The 17500-nt window shown below is 34.0% G+C and overlaps 1 protein-coding gene across 1 annotated transcript in view; it reads right to left on the reverse strand.

Annotated features, from left to right (window-relative positions):
- The window catches only part of LOC134255467 (transient receptor potential cation channel subfamily M member-like 2), a 33626-nt gene extending 16132 nt beyond the window's left edge, over positions 1-17494 (reverse strand). Inside the window, exons 1-11 of the mRNA XM_062738009.1 lie at positions 17422-17494; positions 17082-17148; positions 16111-16230; positions 15708-15838; positions 11697-11944; positions 9728-9871; positions 8626-8767; positions 7858-7935; positions 5842-5982; positions 3540-3671; positions 2248-2505 (exon numbers count right to left, since the gene is read on the reverse strand). Of these exons, the coding sequence (XP_062593993.1) occupies positions 2248-2505; positions 3540-3671; positions 5842-5982; positions 7858-7935; positions 8626-8767; positions 9728-9871; positions 11697-11944; positions 15708-15838; positions 16111-16230; positions 17082-17148; positions 17422-17460 (1500 nt within the window). The 5' untranslated portion in view covers positions 17461-17494. The remainder of the gene's footprint in view (positions 1-2247; positions 2506-3539; positions 3672-5841; positions 5983-7857; positions 7936-8625; positions 8768-9727; positions 9872-11696; positions 11945-15707; positions 15839-16110; positions 16231-17081; positions 17149-17421) is intronic.
- Between the last annotated feature and the right edge of the window lie 6 nt (positions 17495-17500).

Raw genomic sequence — 17500 nt, forward strand, 5'->3', positions numbered from 1 at the left:
ATTTGAATTTGATTCCCCATTGTTTAATTCCCTTCCAACCCCAAAGGGCCATGATTTAAACAAATTTTAATATTCAATACATGAGGATGCTTACAAGTCAGTATAACTAAACATAACTTTTCTGTTCTTGGGATTTTCCCCTTTATTTTTCTATGTAAAACTTTGATCCACCATTGTGGCCCCACCCTACGCTTCGGGGTTATGATTTGAAGAAATTAAATTCTACACTGACTGAAAATGCTTCAATATAAATACTACTATCACTAATCATTGCTTTGCTATTCTTGAGATTTTTTTAGATATATTGTAATGTAAAACTTGGATCCCCAATTGTGGCCCCACCCTATCCCTGGGGGTTTGATTCGAACAAACTAAAATCTACACTACCTGAAGATGCTTTCATATAAATTTCACTAATCTTGGCTTTTAAGTACTTGAGAAAAAAATTTTAAAAGATTTCCCTACATATTTCTATGTAAATTTTTTATTGACCATTTTGGCCCCACCCTACCTTCAGGCGTCATGATTTGAACAAACTTTAATCTACACAACCTGAGGATGATTCCACATGAGTTTCATCTTTCCTGTCTCAATGGTTCTTTGGATTGATTGACTGTATATTGTTTAACGTCCCTCTCGAGAATTTTTCACTCATATGGAGACGTCACCGTATGCCGGTGAAGGGCTTCAAATTTTGACTTTTACTCGGCACTCAGGGCCATTGAGCAGTGAGGGATCTTTATCGTGCCAACGCCTGCCGCTGACACGGGGCCTCGGTTTTCAAGGTCTCATCCGAAGGACCGGCAAATTTCACTTCAAAGTGCCGAGCGCATGGCGAAGGAACAGTTGCTACCCATTTTAACGACTAAGTCAGTCGCGGCCGAGATACGAACTCACGACCTCACGATCACGGAGCGAGCGCTCTACCGACTGAGCTACCGTGAACGGTGGGTTCTTTGGAAGAAGATTTTTAAAGATTGTTCCTACATATTCCTATGTAAAACTTCGATCGGCCATTGTGGCCCCACCCTATCGCAACGGGTTATGATTTGAACAAATTGGAATCTACACTACCTGAGGATGCTTCCACATGAGTTTCATTTTTCCTGGCCCAGTGGTTCTTGAGAAGAAGATTTTCATATGATGCAATTCATTGTTCACTAATTCATTATTATCTCCCCTTGGAAGAGGGCGTGGCCCTTGATTTGAACAAACTTGAATCCCCTTCACCCAAGGATGCTTTGTGGCAAGCTTGGTTAAATTGGACCTGTGGTTCTTGAGAAGAAGATGAAAATGTGAAAAGTTAACGACGACGACAACGACAACGCCAACGATGAAGACGACAGACCACGGACAAATTTTGATCAGAAAAGCTCATTTGAGCCTTCGGTGAGTTAATAAATCAGTCAGGTGTAACAAATGCAAAGAGATACCCCAGTGATAATATCGTAGATAGTAACATTGAAAATGGCGTATGGATATTTACGAGTCGTGTTCAGCTTTAACAATGACCAAAAAAGAAAAGAATGAAACATTTTTAAATCACAATGTTTGAAGTATGTCCAAATGAAATATGTCCATAGGATATGAATGCCCCGCCAAGGTTCATTAGTGCATAAAATGTAACTTGAAATTTTGTTTGTTTGTATTTGGAGTTGGATGAAAATATCTTGAATAGTTTTTTTTTAAAAAAAAAACTGAGTTTAGTACAGAAAAATTGTAAAGTAAAAGGTCTCTGATAAGGTCAAGAAAAAGAGAATTGCATGGACACAGTTGAAGAATTGTTATCAAATTATCAATAAAACCTTTTATTAGAATACCTTGGATAGGTTTGTTTTGAAAATGAGCTAAATGAAAATCTCAGAAAAAAGTTAATTCAGATCAAGGTCATAGGAAACCTCAATTAGGTTTTAAAGGTATATGAAGTTGAATAGCTCTCACCAATGTGAAGCCGGATATAAGGTTAGATAAAACAAATCTCTAGGTTTCAAAGTTCCTTTGAAAATTCACGAAATGTGAGGTCAAGGCTAAAAGGAATGGTAAGGTAAACATATTTGATGAAGTTGAATTCCTCTCATCATTGTTTCAACATACATGTATAACGTTATACAAAAAATGATTTGAATAGTTTCTTTGAAATTGAGCTTAATGCAAAGTGTGATAGAAGGAAGAAAGATGGACATGACAAACATTACATTCCCGAGGCATATTCATGACAATGTACAACCGTGCAGAGACAACCCTTACCATCATCTTAATCATGGCCAGCTTTGGTCCTAGGCTGCTGTTAGCTGTGTACAGCTTCATGATGCGTAGATAGAAAATAATGCAGTTCACAGACAAAATCACCTTGGCCTCGTCAGCACAAGTTTTCTTATAATTGGCCTCGATTTTGATGATAAACGCCGCAAGTGCCAGGAGTAAATTCAATATGTCCACTGTCTTTAGGATTGCGTACCAGTCACCTCTCTTGCCATGAAACTTTAATGACGGGAAAGCAAGAAGCTGTTAAAGAGATACAATTTATTGAAAAATAAGTAATTATTGAAAATAAGTAGCACATTTTAAACTGAGGAACTACAATAAAATATTAAAGTCAATATTTGGAAACACTATACATCTATTAAACTTAATGTCTGGCGGTCAGTCGGGTGGTCGGATAGTTCAGATAGAATCAGGGGCCCGGGTTCGAATTCCGGTCTGGTTCGCTGCATTCCTCCTTTGTTTATTTGGTACCATTCCATATACTTTAAAGTGACAGGAGAAAGACCTGCCAGGGAAGAGACTGGGTTGGTATCCTCTGAAGCCGAAGATAATTCTTGACGGAGGAATGTTGTGGTCAGAAGGTTTTGATTGTCAGTGGTCAGATAGCTCGTTTGGTAGAGCACCTGATTGCATGGAAATTCAAGAGGCTCGGGTCGGAATTCCGGTCTGGTCTGCCACATTTTCTCCTCTGTTACAAATCATACCAGTCAACTGGGGATTCTGACTCCACCTTGTCTACTGATCCAGACTCTGAATTTTCCACGGGTTCGTGTATTATGTACTCTTCACAATTTTATTTACATGTACTGTAAAATCACATATTTTCGTCGGGTCAGATTTTCGTGGTTGAAGGAATAACTGTTGGTTCGTGGGGATTTGATTTCGTGGATGAAGAACTTTTAAGTGCTTATGCATATAAAAATTTACATTTCGTGGTGGCCATGAATTCGTGGGTCTCTTCATACCACGAAAACAACGAAAATTACCCCACCATGAAAATTAGTGATTTTACAGAATTATTTATAGATTTTTTGAGATTGATCACCGTTTGTTTACACTTTAACACTTATTAAATACATCAAAATGTCTAATGCAGACATTATTAGTTCCAAAGAATTCAGCAGGATAAGTCTACATGCATTCCATATTAGAGAACATTTTAAGTTAAGAAATTAAAGTTTACATCATATTTATAGGTATGATTTCGGAATACACAAACTGCATAACACAAGATTTACTGTAAAATTGATTTTTTGTATAGGTATTTAACTTACAGTGTAAAGTTCATCCACAAGGAATGTGAAAATCCACACCATGCATACAATTTCTATGCATGTGGCACAATTAATCTGATAGTCCACCAATAAAAAGTACGTAAACAGCGCCACGAAAAACATGTACATGATCTGAAAACAGAGAATATGATCAGATGCATACATTCAGTCTACGTCTTACAGCAACATCACCCAGCTTTATGGACAGGGTACAAATGTGCAACTCTTCATTCAAACAAATAAAGAAATTGTGATAATAATTGTTGAACAGCCAAAGAATATGTATATTCTATATAACACAGATTGTATACATTTGTTAAGAAGAAAGAAGTCATGCTGAATGACATTAATGAGAACATATATATCATTTAAAACTGTTGTCTTTATAGGAACCATTTTATGATAATTCTGCTGAGCACACGTACCGGACAAATACGATAAGCCAGTTCATTGTGATTCGAACAAATAATGCTAATTAATGCCACTGTTAACATTTAAGCAATGAAACATTATTTTTTGAAAGATATAGTCTCATAACTACAATAGTGTGTGCAAACAAATTGAGTAAAGCGCGTTAGCGCGTTATGAACAATAATTTGAAACAATAATTTCAGCAGTTCCGTTTAAAGTCATCATTTCGAAAGTTCTATGGTCGATACAATGACCTTGTTAGCAAATACAATTTATCATCCAGTCAAAAGCTGGCTGGCGTGTTTTTAACTATTCAAATTGTTATTCCATTATTTGTACACTAAGTGACCACTGATTTTTTCATCGAAGGAGCACAAGGTGGGTGTGACCGGTTGGTAAGGGATTCTCACTCCTCCATGACACCTGATCCCACCTCTAATGTTTTGGAGGTTCGTGTTTGCTCTGCTCCTATTTGTATTGTTTTATGGAGACTTTTGATCTTGAATACTGTTCGTTATGGATATATGTTACATCTAAACCCTGTTTGAACTTTCATTATAAAATAACTTGCGTGTATATATGTAAAATCTACATTAATTTCTTAATGCTAAAAAATATTATTTAGAAATCAATGATTTATCAATTCTTTTTTTAGATTTTAAAGAAGAAAGTTAAGCATTCAGTTCTGCTTTATTGCTTGTAAAGTACTATTTCATAAATGTCAGAAAAGAACTACACCATAAGTAATCAGAGATTGCAGAGCTCAACTCATCGAATATTACCTTCTTTATGTAAGAAAAAATGCTACACTAAACATTTTATCTAGTAATGCACATCCCTAGATGCAACAAATTTCTGCATTTGTGGTCTGAAAGGATTATCAGAAACTTGATAGTGGACTTATCTTAAAACTAGTCACTCATCCAGAAAATGTAAGTCAAATCCAGCATCTGAAGCAGTTTTGAAAGAGGCCATTCCTTAGAAGTATCATCCGTTAAAATCTGGTGAACATAGGATTCATATTTACTAGGCTATGAAATATGCTTCAAAACGGTAACCTGCTCACCCATCTGGAAAATGTAAGTCAGATTCAGCATCCAAGCATGACTGGTTTTGTGCATCCTAAGATGTATCATTCATGCAGGTTCGATTAGTACAGGGTTTAAAGTTACTTGGAAATGAGATATGCTCAAAACTTTAACCTGTTCACTCTTTCCAAAAAAGGTCAAATCCAACGTCCAAAGCAAGTCTGGTAGTGTTCATCCTCTGATGTATCTTCCATGCAAGTTTGGTCAATAAAGGGTTACCGCTACTTGAAATGAGACCTGATCAAAAACCTTAACCTGGTCCAAAAACATAAACCTGCTCCAAAAACATTCACCTGGTCATTCTTCAGCTAAAATTGCAGAATCTGAAACCTTGACTGGTACAATTAAACACACTAAAAGCATCACTTATGCTTCTCTGATCAATTTAGATCCTAAAAGTACTTTTAAAAACTTTAAACATCGACGCCGATACCGACAGCGAGGGTATTACATACTCAGAAAGCTACCCCAACTTCGTTAAAATGTCGGCAAGGAATGCTAGAATGTTTATACAACTGAAATGCAGAAATGCCATTAGTTTAAACGATTAAAACTACAATTAAGTAACTCGTTTGGAGTAATTTGGTTTTAATGGAAGCTGGCTGTACTTAAATATCAAATTGATATTTATTGAGGAAATGGGTCAACTTGATAGGGGGATTGTAGTTTTTTAATTCAAGGGAGTAGGTTGTAGTAACCTATACTTACAGACTGATGGTAAAATTAGTGATTGGGGATAGGTTGTTGTAAACTATACTTACTGAGTGATTGTAAAGAGTGGTGGTTTTCTTTATAATACTTACTGAGTAATGGCAAAACTTAGTGATGGGAGCTGTGTAAAACGTCAGGATTTTCTGGAATGTTCTTGCGGTCTTCTCTCCCATCGCATTCACCTCCAAAAATGGCGAGAACAGTAGGAACGGGAAGAACACAGTCACTAGCACCTAGACAAGTAAAATATATAAAATTCCAGAAACCTTGATCATGAAATTAAGTATAAATGTTATTATAGAGCACAATAAAAATCTGATATGTCATTAAAAATGCTTGTATTTTTAATTTTCAAGTGTCAGTTCATATTAGATATTCGTTTTAAGAATGATTGTATTTGTCTATAAAGTTTAAAATAGCATAATCAAAAATTTGATATTTGATTGATTCAAATGATTTTATTTTTAATTTTTTTCTAGTATATTATCATAATATATATAATTATATGATATTATATCAGATTATATATTATATAATATTAGGGGATAAAGTTTAAAACGGTTTTATATGATTTACTAAAAATCCAGGAGTGATGTTGAATTTTTGACCCCTAATTCAAATAAGAATTCAAGTACTAGTTAATTTTTTAATTAACATTCCATCTAATTTTTTTGTTGATATGGAATTCTAAAACAAGAGGCCCATGGGCCACATCGCTCACCTGACCACTATGGATAGGAAAAAGTAAAAATTGGTTTATAACATTCAAAATTTATTACATATTGCCACCCCTGTGGATTTATTTTTAAACTTTAATATACACATACCTGAGGAATTCCATATAAAAATCATGGCCTTGTTATTATAATTATATTTTTAAAGAATTTTTATATATTTTAATTAAAACTTTGATCGACCATTGTGGCCCAGCCCTATCCCCTCATAATTTTAAATTTGAATCTACACACCTGAGAATGCTTCCATATAAAAATCAATAATGGCCTTGTTATTCTTGAGAAGAAGATTTTTAAAGAATTTTACTATATATTTCTATGTAAAACTTTGGTCGGCCATTTTGCTCCCTACCATTGAATAAAATTTCATGACACTTTCAGGATGCTTCCATAAAAATATGATAAGAATGGCTTTGTTATTCTTATTTTATTTTTAATTTAATTTTCTATATATTTGATGTAAAACTTTTCGGCCATTGTGACACAGCACCCCCGGGCATCATGATTAACAACAAACTTGAATCGACATAACTGAGGATGTTTTAATAAAGTTTCTTCTTTTCTGGCACAGGAGATAAAGATATTTTGAGCCACCAATTTCATTTTCAAACTGTTGAAGAGGGCGTGCCCTTATGATTATCAATTTGACTACTTTGAACACATTCTACTTGTCATTTAACATTTAGGACCCATATTGTTATTGACATAAGTTGTATTCATTACATAATGTTAATTAGCAACACTAATTTTACAAATTATTGTGTATTCTCTTGGTTATACCTTATTCAACGTACACTGGATGTGAACATTTGTTTTAAATTTCAGAGGCCTGTTGCCACAGTATCAGGCAAAGATAAGCCTTCAAATGTATATAGATGTATATATATATATATATATATACATGTATAGAAATAGATAAATTGATTCTTATTGTATCTGGATTTAACATTTGATTTGGGTCTTTCGGAGCACAACATGGAATCTTCAATAACTACGTTGTCTCTGTCATGGACTTGACAGTAAAGAGGGGAAGGAGATTAAATATTATGGACACTTTGTAACTGATTTTTATTTTTAACTTTTGAAGATGGTTTCATTATTATAATCAATAAGACTACTTTTAACATATTTTACTAGTCATTTAATGTTAAGGACCCATGTTTTTTATGAAAATTTGTATTGACTACATAAGGTTAATTAGCAACACTAATTTTACAGAAAAGTGCGCATTCTTTTGGTTACCTTATTCAACCTCGCCATGTGCGCATGGCGTCGATTAAATTTCAACATGCCACAGAAGAAAGATAAGCCTTCATGTATATATAGAAATAGATAAATAGAAAGTAAGTCATTTCGATTGGAAGTTGTGTTTACCTGAATGGGGTGAATTTGAATGCCTCGGTTCCAGGTGTGATCAATAGAATTTTTACATGCCACTGACGAAAGGAATGCCTTAAAAAAATAACACATCAAGGTGACAGCACTGTAAAAGTTATATCATTTTCTTCAATAAATGCATGTTTTCAAAAATGGAAAATTTACACAACATGATTAAAAGGACTTAATCTAAATGTTCCGTGTGGCTAGTCAAACCCTGAATGTGTTCTGAAGTCATTTTTCATAAAACACAGGAATATTTTTGCCCATTTGTAATGTTTTTGTTCATCAAAAATGTGAATCTATCATCCATCATATTAATAAATGGCATTTCCTCCATGGTATCTTGAAAAGTATTTTTACCAACGGTTTTTCATGAAACAGAAGAATATCAGGTCCCAATATGTTGGTGTTTATAATAAAATATATTCAATGATTTTACATAATTTAGATTATATATTTTATATTAAAGCATAAGATAATTCATATATAACTCCATACATTATGTATATATCTCTTCAATCCCATCAACTTGGCACAGCTACTGGTATTTCTTAAATAACTCTTCCCTCTTATTTCCACTTACTGAACACAGGGTTATTTTAACAACCCCCCCCCCCCCCCCCGTTATGTTCGCCCTTTAACAATGCGCAATAAAAGATAAAAACTTGCCCTCACATTTTTGTGTAATAAATTAAGCATGTATATGCCCATCACATTTTTTGTGTAAAAAGCCTGCTTGTTTCACCTTATAACGTCATTTACCTTGTTCACGGCTGAAGCTGCGATCTGTAGACTTGTCATTGAACTCCACGTTGGCGATTTCCTCTCGGCCAACATCATGGCTTTTTCTGGGTGTTTTAAATGGCACTCATCAAGGACCCTCTTAGCTAGAAGTTCAAACTCACTGAAAAGAACGACACTTATTTAATGGTAGATTACATTGCCTGCTCTGCCGTTTTAATCAACAAAGGGTACCATTAATTTGAATACAATTTCATGCTGTTAAATGACTGAACTTGATTATCGTAATACCATCTGCATTCTTATTCACAGAAACAATTATTTGAAATGAGAAATTGAATTTCTTTTTAGAGAATATGCATTTTTTGCAAATACAAAATTTAAGGTGAGTTGTGCTGCTTCATTTTCGTTTCAAAATCCTAGTTGTATGTGTATGTTAAGCGATGATAGCTCATTTGTGTGTGTTATTCCTCCAGTGCAATGGACTCGATTTTTTTTTTCGATCCTCACATGGACGTTAATATATTTTTTAATGCAAACAATTCAATTCTTTTGTCAGTTTAATTTCATCGAATGGTTTAGCTATTGATTGATTCTGGTTCTGTTGCATAGAGAAAAAAAAGCAAGTTTTCCAACCTACTGATACTTTGATATACATATAAGATTGCACTTAACTATACCCTTTTCACGTGAAGGCGTTTATTCTTAATTTACTTTGAAACATTAATACAAAATATATTATAGTGTTTTTTTATAAGATAAGCGTACCAAAATATAACAATATGATATATATTATTCAAACTTATTACAACATTTCATATGTGATTAACTTTGTATTAAAGTCTATCCAGCTGTGGTCAGCCGGCAACAAAGTGGACATTGTGAAAATTAATTTTAAAATGCTTTGTACACATGATTCCTGCAGATCAATTGCCAAATACTCCCATTATCTTTGATTTGAATATGTGCAACTGTTGCCGAGATAACAAACGGAAAGTCAATGTTGACGGAATGTCGGTACAGGGTAACACTTATGCCCCCGGTAATTTTTTTGCGGAGGCGTAAGTATTAAATAATGTTCACACAAAACTGCCTATTATCGACTCATATATATAATACATACTCTTTGTACTCTAGGATTTTTTCCTTTAGCGCAGATTCATTATGGTGGATGTGCTTTGCCATGCTTCCGTAAATCTTGGAGGCTGCCACGGCGCTTGTCACTGGTTCACTACCCATCTGCCAAGCAAACTTGGCTAATTTTTGTCTAAGAAAATAATTCTTTATTTAAATCACATATACATGAATTTACCATGAATCAATAAAACTCTATTGTAGCAAAGTCCTAGCGAATTTACTTCGCTTTATCTATACAGTAAAACTCGGTTATAGCAAAGTCACTGGGACCTATAAAATTACTTTGCTATATCCATAATTCGTTATATCCGTATAAGGAATATGTTAAATTCACATAGCTGGGGATCCAAGATAATTTCGCTAAATCCGTGAATTTGCTATATCCGTGTTCGTACTAAACGACTGTAGAAGAACAATTTCGTAGGGATCAAGGACAGCCTTGTTTGGGTTGTGACATTAACAATCAAGAGAAATCAAGGAAACTATATTGAGATTTGAGTTTAGGCATTTAAACGAACGACGGGAAGTGGTCAGGGAAGTCAAAGAATATCATGGACGACATGGAAGAGGCAGAGTAGACAAAGGAAATAACAGGGGATGACAGGGAGTGGACAGGGAGATCAGAGTGTGTCAGAAGACGACAGGACAAAGATAAGATAGAAGGGGGAAACGACAGGAAATGATAAGGGAATTTAAGAATATCAGGGAGAACGGGGAAAAAGTTAGGGTAGACAGGGGCAATGACAGGGAGAGGAGAGCTAAGAGAATATCAAACGAGAGCACGGAGTGATGAAGGTAGACAGGGGCAATGACAGGAGACGACAGTAACAGGAAAGTGAGGTAAGAGAATATCAGAAGACGTCAGGGAGTGGTCAGGGTAGATAGGGTCAACGACTGGGAGTGGTCAGTGAAATCAGAGAACTTCAGGGGACGACAGGGCGTAGACATGGGAAACGAGGATTATCAATGGATGACAGTTTGTAGAAAGGGGCAAGTACAGGGAGGATAGTGTATTTTAGGGGACAACAGGGTAAAGATTAGAATAGACAGAAGCAATGATTTCTGGTGCCGACAGGTAGTAGACAGGGTAGACAGGGACAACAACAGGAGATGACAGGGAGTGGACAGCATGATCAGAAAATTTCTGGTAACAACATGTTTTAGACAGGACAGAGAATGGCAACAAAAAAGAGTGGTCAGAGAATATCAAGGGACGACAAGGAGTAGATAGGGGCAGACACAGGTGACGAGAGTAACGAGGAGATGAGAGAATGTCAGAGGACGACAGGAAAAAGGCAGTGTAGACAGGGAAAATGACAGGGAATGACAGGGAGTGGACAGGAAGGTTGGTATTCAAGCTGAAAGTCGATTCAAACAAGACAAAGCAGGGATCACAAATGTATATAAAATGTATATAAAATGTATTAAAATGTGACACAATCTATAAAAACGTCATAAATTAATTATGGGACAGGGCTGTCCTGAGCGACTTGTAACTAGGTTAAAATTCATGCAAAAATCAGTACTGTAAAACACTCTTTTGATTGATTAATTTATAATTTTTACGTCCTATTTGAGAATGTTTCACTCATATAGAAACTTCACAATATACAGGTAAAGGGCTTTTAATTTAGACATACAATCGGAATCGGTACCATTTAACACAGGCATACGACATTTTCGATATCACTGTTTACGATATTAGCACTAGGGTACTCTTTGCTGCACATGACTGCTTTTTTGTCACAAGTATCGGCTTTGAATGCAAATCCGTTTGTTAGACAAAAAATAACTATGTATTTCTTCTGATGCAGGAGAATAGCAAGGATACAATATGTAAAAGAATGGACACGGATCACCATTCCACACCGATACACGTGACAATAAGGCAGTCAGGTGTAACGAATGCGAAGATTTTTACCAGTGCTGATATCGTAGATCGATATAAAAATTACCTCAACATGAGTATGGACCAAATCATCAGCTGTTTATATGGCCATTTGAACTGCCTCTGTCCGGCCGTCTTGAACGGTGTAAATTTCACTCCATTAGTATCTTTCATGTTGTCCTCCTCAATACTGTGGTCGTATTTGTCCATCAGTGACTCCATGAGCCGGGCCAGGTTATCGTAGGTAAATCTTCTCGTGTTTATCTTACGATCCATCAGATTCCGGAGATGAATGCTGTCTGTTCTTGCTAGAGACTGTTGTAAAAAGAGTACAGATCTGACTAGTCAGGTGCTCTACCAATAAAGCTACCAAAACCGATATCCATGGCTCAAACCATTACATTCCTCCCTCTTTTAATTTACAATATTTATATTACACATATTTTTGCTTAAATAAAGAGTGTTGAAAGCTACGACATTCAAAACACCATTACATGACAGAAAGCTTAAAGTATACCTTTGACGTCATAAACATTTAACGCCGTGCAAATGGAACGTCATACCCATACGTGAGCAATATACCTTGCCCAAATGAGCAAACACTGGATGATTTTGACCTTACCCAAATAAGCATACAGGGATTTCGAAATCACATTTTCAGTGTAAAAATGCAAATATAAGCATTGAATAATAATTTTTTTTGAAAGACATGGTCTCATAACTGCAATGAGTTCACATGTACCATATTACATATAATTCAAGTGCAGGTATAATATCATACTGTTTAAAATAATGGATTAAATGTTTTTTTTCTTCATGTGTCTTAATTTTAAAATTAAAATACTTGGAAAAACACATTTGATATTATATTTACACGCACTAAATAGGTAGCATGGTAACATATGAACTTTTAAGCGATATTTTGCTTTTCAATTTCTCTCATGACTAACGTGGTTTCAATACGAAATTACATGTACGAAAATTACTAAGTATTTATAATTTCTATTTTCAGTTAAAGTTTTTTTTAATAACAAACAAAATACGAATATGGAAACGATCTTAAACGATCAATGATTTGCAAATTGAAAAGATTCAAAATCGACACAGCACTATTTTAAAATAAAAAAAAAACCTCTCCAGGTTAAAAAAGTCTAGTTCTAGCAGTCCAACATTTAATTCAGTAATCTGTGAAAGTGTGTTTATTAAATGAAATGTCTTTGTGCAGTTTAATATCTATCAATAAAGGAAACAGTAATTACATTACTATATTAGATTTAATCTTTGCAAACTATTTACAATTAACTTTTGTTGAATGATTTTAAATACTTTAAATAAATCATAGAGAAAAAAAATTAAATAACAATAATGGGCTTTTGACAGGCATAAAATGCAACAGTATTGTACTGGTCATTTTTTAATGACTACTCGGTTGTAAATACTGCGAACTGGTGTACAAATTAATGTCCTAAATGGGTTCTGCATTAATAGAACTTTTCAAAAATGTTTGACTACGTAACTCATTTCTGTAAACAGTTATTTTTCGATCATGGCAATTTTTATTCATCATATTGTTCATTTTTAAATGTATCCCTGACACATCGGTGACATTAGATTTTTTGAACAAGGAAGTGGGCAGTTTAACACACAATTAAGTGAATGAAATGTTTCTTACAGAAAGTTAGAAAAAAAAAAGTTTTACAAAAACACAACAGGAGACACCCATAGGGCATATCGCTCACCTGAACACATTAGCCGGAAAAAATTTGGAATCAGTTTATGAAAGGAGTGGGGCTGAAATTTACACTTTCTCAGGATGCTTTTATATCAATATCACTAATTAGGGATTTGTTTTTCTTAAACAGAAGAGTTTTATATTTTTATTGCCTATGTATTCCTATGTAAAACCTAGATCTCTTTTTGTAACCCCTACCTATTAACCCTAAATTTGAATCTTCACTACTTGAGGATGCTTACTATGACTTATCATGGCTTTGCTCATCTTGAGCAGATTATATCAAGAGGGCCAAAATGTTGACCATCTGTTACAATCCCCAAAACCATGGGGGTTATAGTTTGATTAAGAAAAAAAAGAAAAGAAAAACTTTATTGTACAAAAACTAAGATTGCTTCTCTATAAAAATCACTAACAATGGCACAGTTGTTCCTGAGAATTTAGAGATATTTCATATCACACAGTACTTAAATCTTCTCTGATATAGAGACAGTGTCTGAATAATATACAACTTGCACTGTGTTTCTCTCATATAGTTTCCATTAATTAAGAACAATAGCCAATTGTTACAATCTTCTTCAGATTTACTTCTCTTAGAACTTCACTTCAATTCCTTATTTGTCGAGAAATAAAAATTCAACCCCTACACATCCGGTATGTATTCAATTTCATTAAATATGTTGTTTTATCATATTTTAGTAAATACAGATACGGTGTTCGGGTGATCACACAGTCCGAAAATCCATATTTAAATCATATCAAACCGGAATTAACGTTTTTATAACGTTTAAAAGTCAATTTACTTGATTTTATTTTAATATTCATAATAAATATTTCTTTAATGACATTTATGGTCTTTATTTTTTTCATTTACCTTAAATAGGCTTTATTAGATTTTATAGAGAAATGTCACAAACAAGCACGAAATATTCATCAATGACCATATGTAAACTTGCATATTAAGTGTTTTAAATATATATAAATATTTTAAAATATTTATGTCACATCACCCAGAACTTCACTTCAATTCATATGATATGGATTTTAGTATGTAATATTCTCTATATTAAGGATAAAGGACTAGTACCTTGTCCTTTATATTGCTGATTCAACGTCCAACTAACTAAAATAGCTTTTAAATGCATCACTATTAAGCAAACATTTGCTTTATACACTTATAAATTTAAAAATCTGGGGTTATGCTAGTCTTCAATGCCTTTTGCTCAAATGCCCTTTAATCATTACTTCTTTATTTAAGTACCTTGTCCTCAATATTACTGATAATCAGCGGATTATAAAAAAGCCTACATATTTACGATAAAAAATAGTCATTTTATAATTTAATTTTAAAATAATTAAACAACTGGGGATGTAAAATTGTGTTGTTTTTATTAGTTCAAATTTACCGCGCAATAAAACACATATTAAGTTCAAGGGGAGGTAAAAACTGATACATAGATCTAGCAGCCATGATGCTTGTTTACATGAGGTAAGATGCAACTATTTGAAGTTAAAGGTACATTCATTAAATCTGGAATTTTTCATGAATTGGAAATGAGGGGCCTTCAGATGCCTGGTTTTTGCAGATTATGCAAAAAGTTCCTGGAAATTAATATTACAAACAGAATTAAATTATATACCAATGTAAAACTCTGGCTTACTGTTTTGGCCCTGCCCTACAACCGAGGATCATGATTGAAACAAACTTCAATCTGCACTGCATGAGGATCTTCACATGTATTTTAATAAGATTAATTATGGCTTCTGTTCTCGATAAAAAGATTTTTAAAGATATTTCCTACATTTTTTATATATTCCTATCGTAAAATTTGGCACAGTCCTACTCCTGTTGATTATGATATAAACAATTTGAATCTATAACATGTAAAAAAAAAAAAGAAGCTATCTCTTAAGTTTCATCTTTTCTGTTCATTAGTTCCAGAGAAGATTTTTCTAATGATACCACCAAATTTTCACGAATTCTTACTTATCTCCCCTTGAAAGAGAGCGAGGCACTTCCTGCAAACAAACTTAAATTACTTTCAACCAAGAATGCTTTGTGGCAAGTTTGGTTGAGAATGACCCGCTGGTCCTTGATAAATCGAAAATGTGAAAAGTTTACAGACGACAGACGGACACCGGGCACCCTTTGATCAGAAAAACTTATTTTAACCTCCGGCTCGGGTGAATGAAATATGGCACACAAATTAAAGATGTAGGTTTACAGAGAGTATTTCACAGTTGCTTTATCTATAGAAGGCACTAGGCCACACTGACCATTTCATAGAGTTTTTATAACACCTCTTTGATAGTAATAATTTTGACTTATCTATAGAAGAAACTGACCATTTCGTAGAGTTTCTGGAGCCTCTCTGTGGTCAGGAACTCCTTCATCACCACGTTCTGCTGTAAGATCAGGGCCACGAACTCCACCCTCTCCTCTATAATGGCTTCCATTAACACGTCATCCAGACTCCCTGAAATAGTTCAGACATACAAACAACACGTCATTCAGACTCAATGATATATCAGACGTACAATTAACACGTCACCCAGGAAATATTCCAGAATGAGTTTCACTCATTGTCGATAAAGATCATTCAAAACCTCCAAATATTTTTGCATAATTCCTAGAAAGAACATTCATACTATTGTTTGAATTAAAATTCATGTAACAATTTGAACAATGCTCATGATAAACATTTTGCATATTTTGCCTTTTTCTTTAAAAAAAATTGTGAAGTCTTACCAGTTGGCCACAGTACGTCCTCCCTGAAGATTTCCTCCTGAGCAATGTCAGCCCTGTCCCAGGTCAAGGCCAACTTTAGTTGATTCTGTCGAATCTCGTCTGACGTGTCTCCTGCTTTAGCTGCAAAAATGTAATAAATCGGATTTATTAAGTTATAATCTCTCACGACTGAAAAACAGCATTATATTAACTTTGAAATAACAGATTTAAAAAAAAAATAAAGTTTATCACTCATGATACTAGTGATATCAAGGATGAAATATGTGAAGATGACTAACAGTACTCAAACTCAGAGGTCCATGCATAAAACAATACAAAATAGGAGTAGAGCAAACATGGACCTCTAATACACCAGAAGTGGGATTAGGTCCATGAAGAAATGAGAATCCCTAGAAGTATTATTTTAGAAAAAGTGCCCATTAAGCATGACTCAAATTGCAAAGAAAATGGGGGTTAGTATGCATCTACTGAGCTAAAGTACAATTTAGTTGATTTTTTTTCATCTTGAATTGTTAGACTTTGGTTTTATCACATTTATTTAGGTGTAATTATGGCAATTAATATTTTTTTAATAGTTTGAGTAATTTTTATCTTTGAACAAATGATGCTCATTTATGCGCATGAATAATTCTGTTACGTTTTTGCACCTAAAACGTATTAGATTTGGATATTTTGATGAATTATTTCTGCTGTAAATTTTAAATATGCCATAAAAATTCATTTTATGCCATAAAAATTTACATAAAAAGATTTGAGGTTAAAAATTCTGACTAAACTGTAAAATACTGATGGATGACATATCCTAGTAAATAGAATACCGCGTCTGATTCAGAAAATATCTTAACAAGTGCGCGGGGAGGGGGTTTTGCGGACAAATTCTGATAGCAGATTGAAAATATTATTTTTTAAATGAATAAATTTCTCTTATGATGAAACAAATTGATGCATTTCTCCTACATATGCATACGTACAGTTCAGTAGAGCAGTCAGAATGGCAATGTCTAAATCCTCATGTTTGTTCATCGGAAAAATGTTGATCTGGAACCATGGCAACATAATATCAGAACATTTTCTGTATAAAATACATTAAATTTTCTTTGGGCATAACAAAAGCTATTTAGAACATGGGGACAATTTTTTAAATAAACTTTACTTTAAATAATTACCAAGATGACTTAATTAACGTAGACATCATTACCAAATAGAATTTGGTATAAAACCAGGCTTATGCAGAAAGGAGTTAAAGTAAAGAAATTTTCGTCCTATTATAATTGTATTTATGTTACATAGTACACAGTTTTATGGATGTACCAAGTCTCTATGCTCCATGCATTTCTTCACATTTCTCATATTTTCCTCTAGATTTTTCTCCTTATCCTTTTCCTTCCAT

The sequence above is a fragment of the Saccostrea cucullata genome, unplaced genomic scaffold (genome assembly GCF_032062105.1).
Source record: "Saccostrea cucullata isolate Sc308-1 unplaced genomic scaffold, CSIRO_AGI_Scuc_v1 ctg1680, whole genome shotgun sequence".
Taxonomy (NCBI): Eukaryota; Metazoa; Mollusca; class Bivalvia; order Ostreida; family Ostreidae; genus Saccostrea; species Saccostrea cuccullata.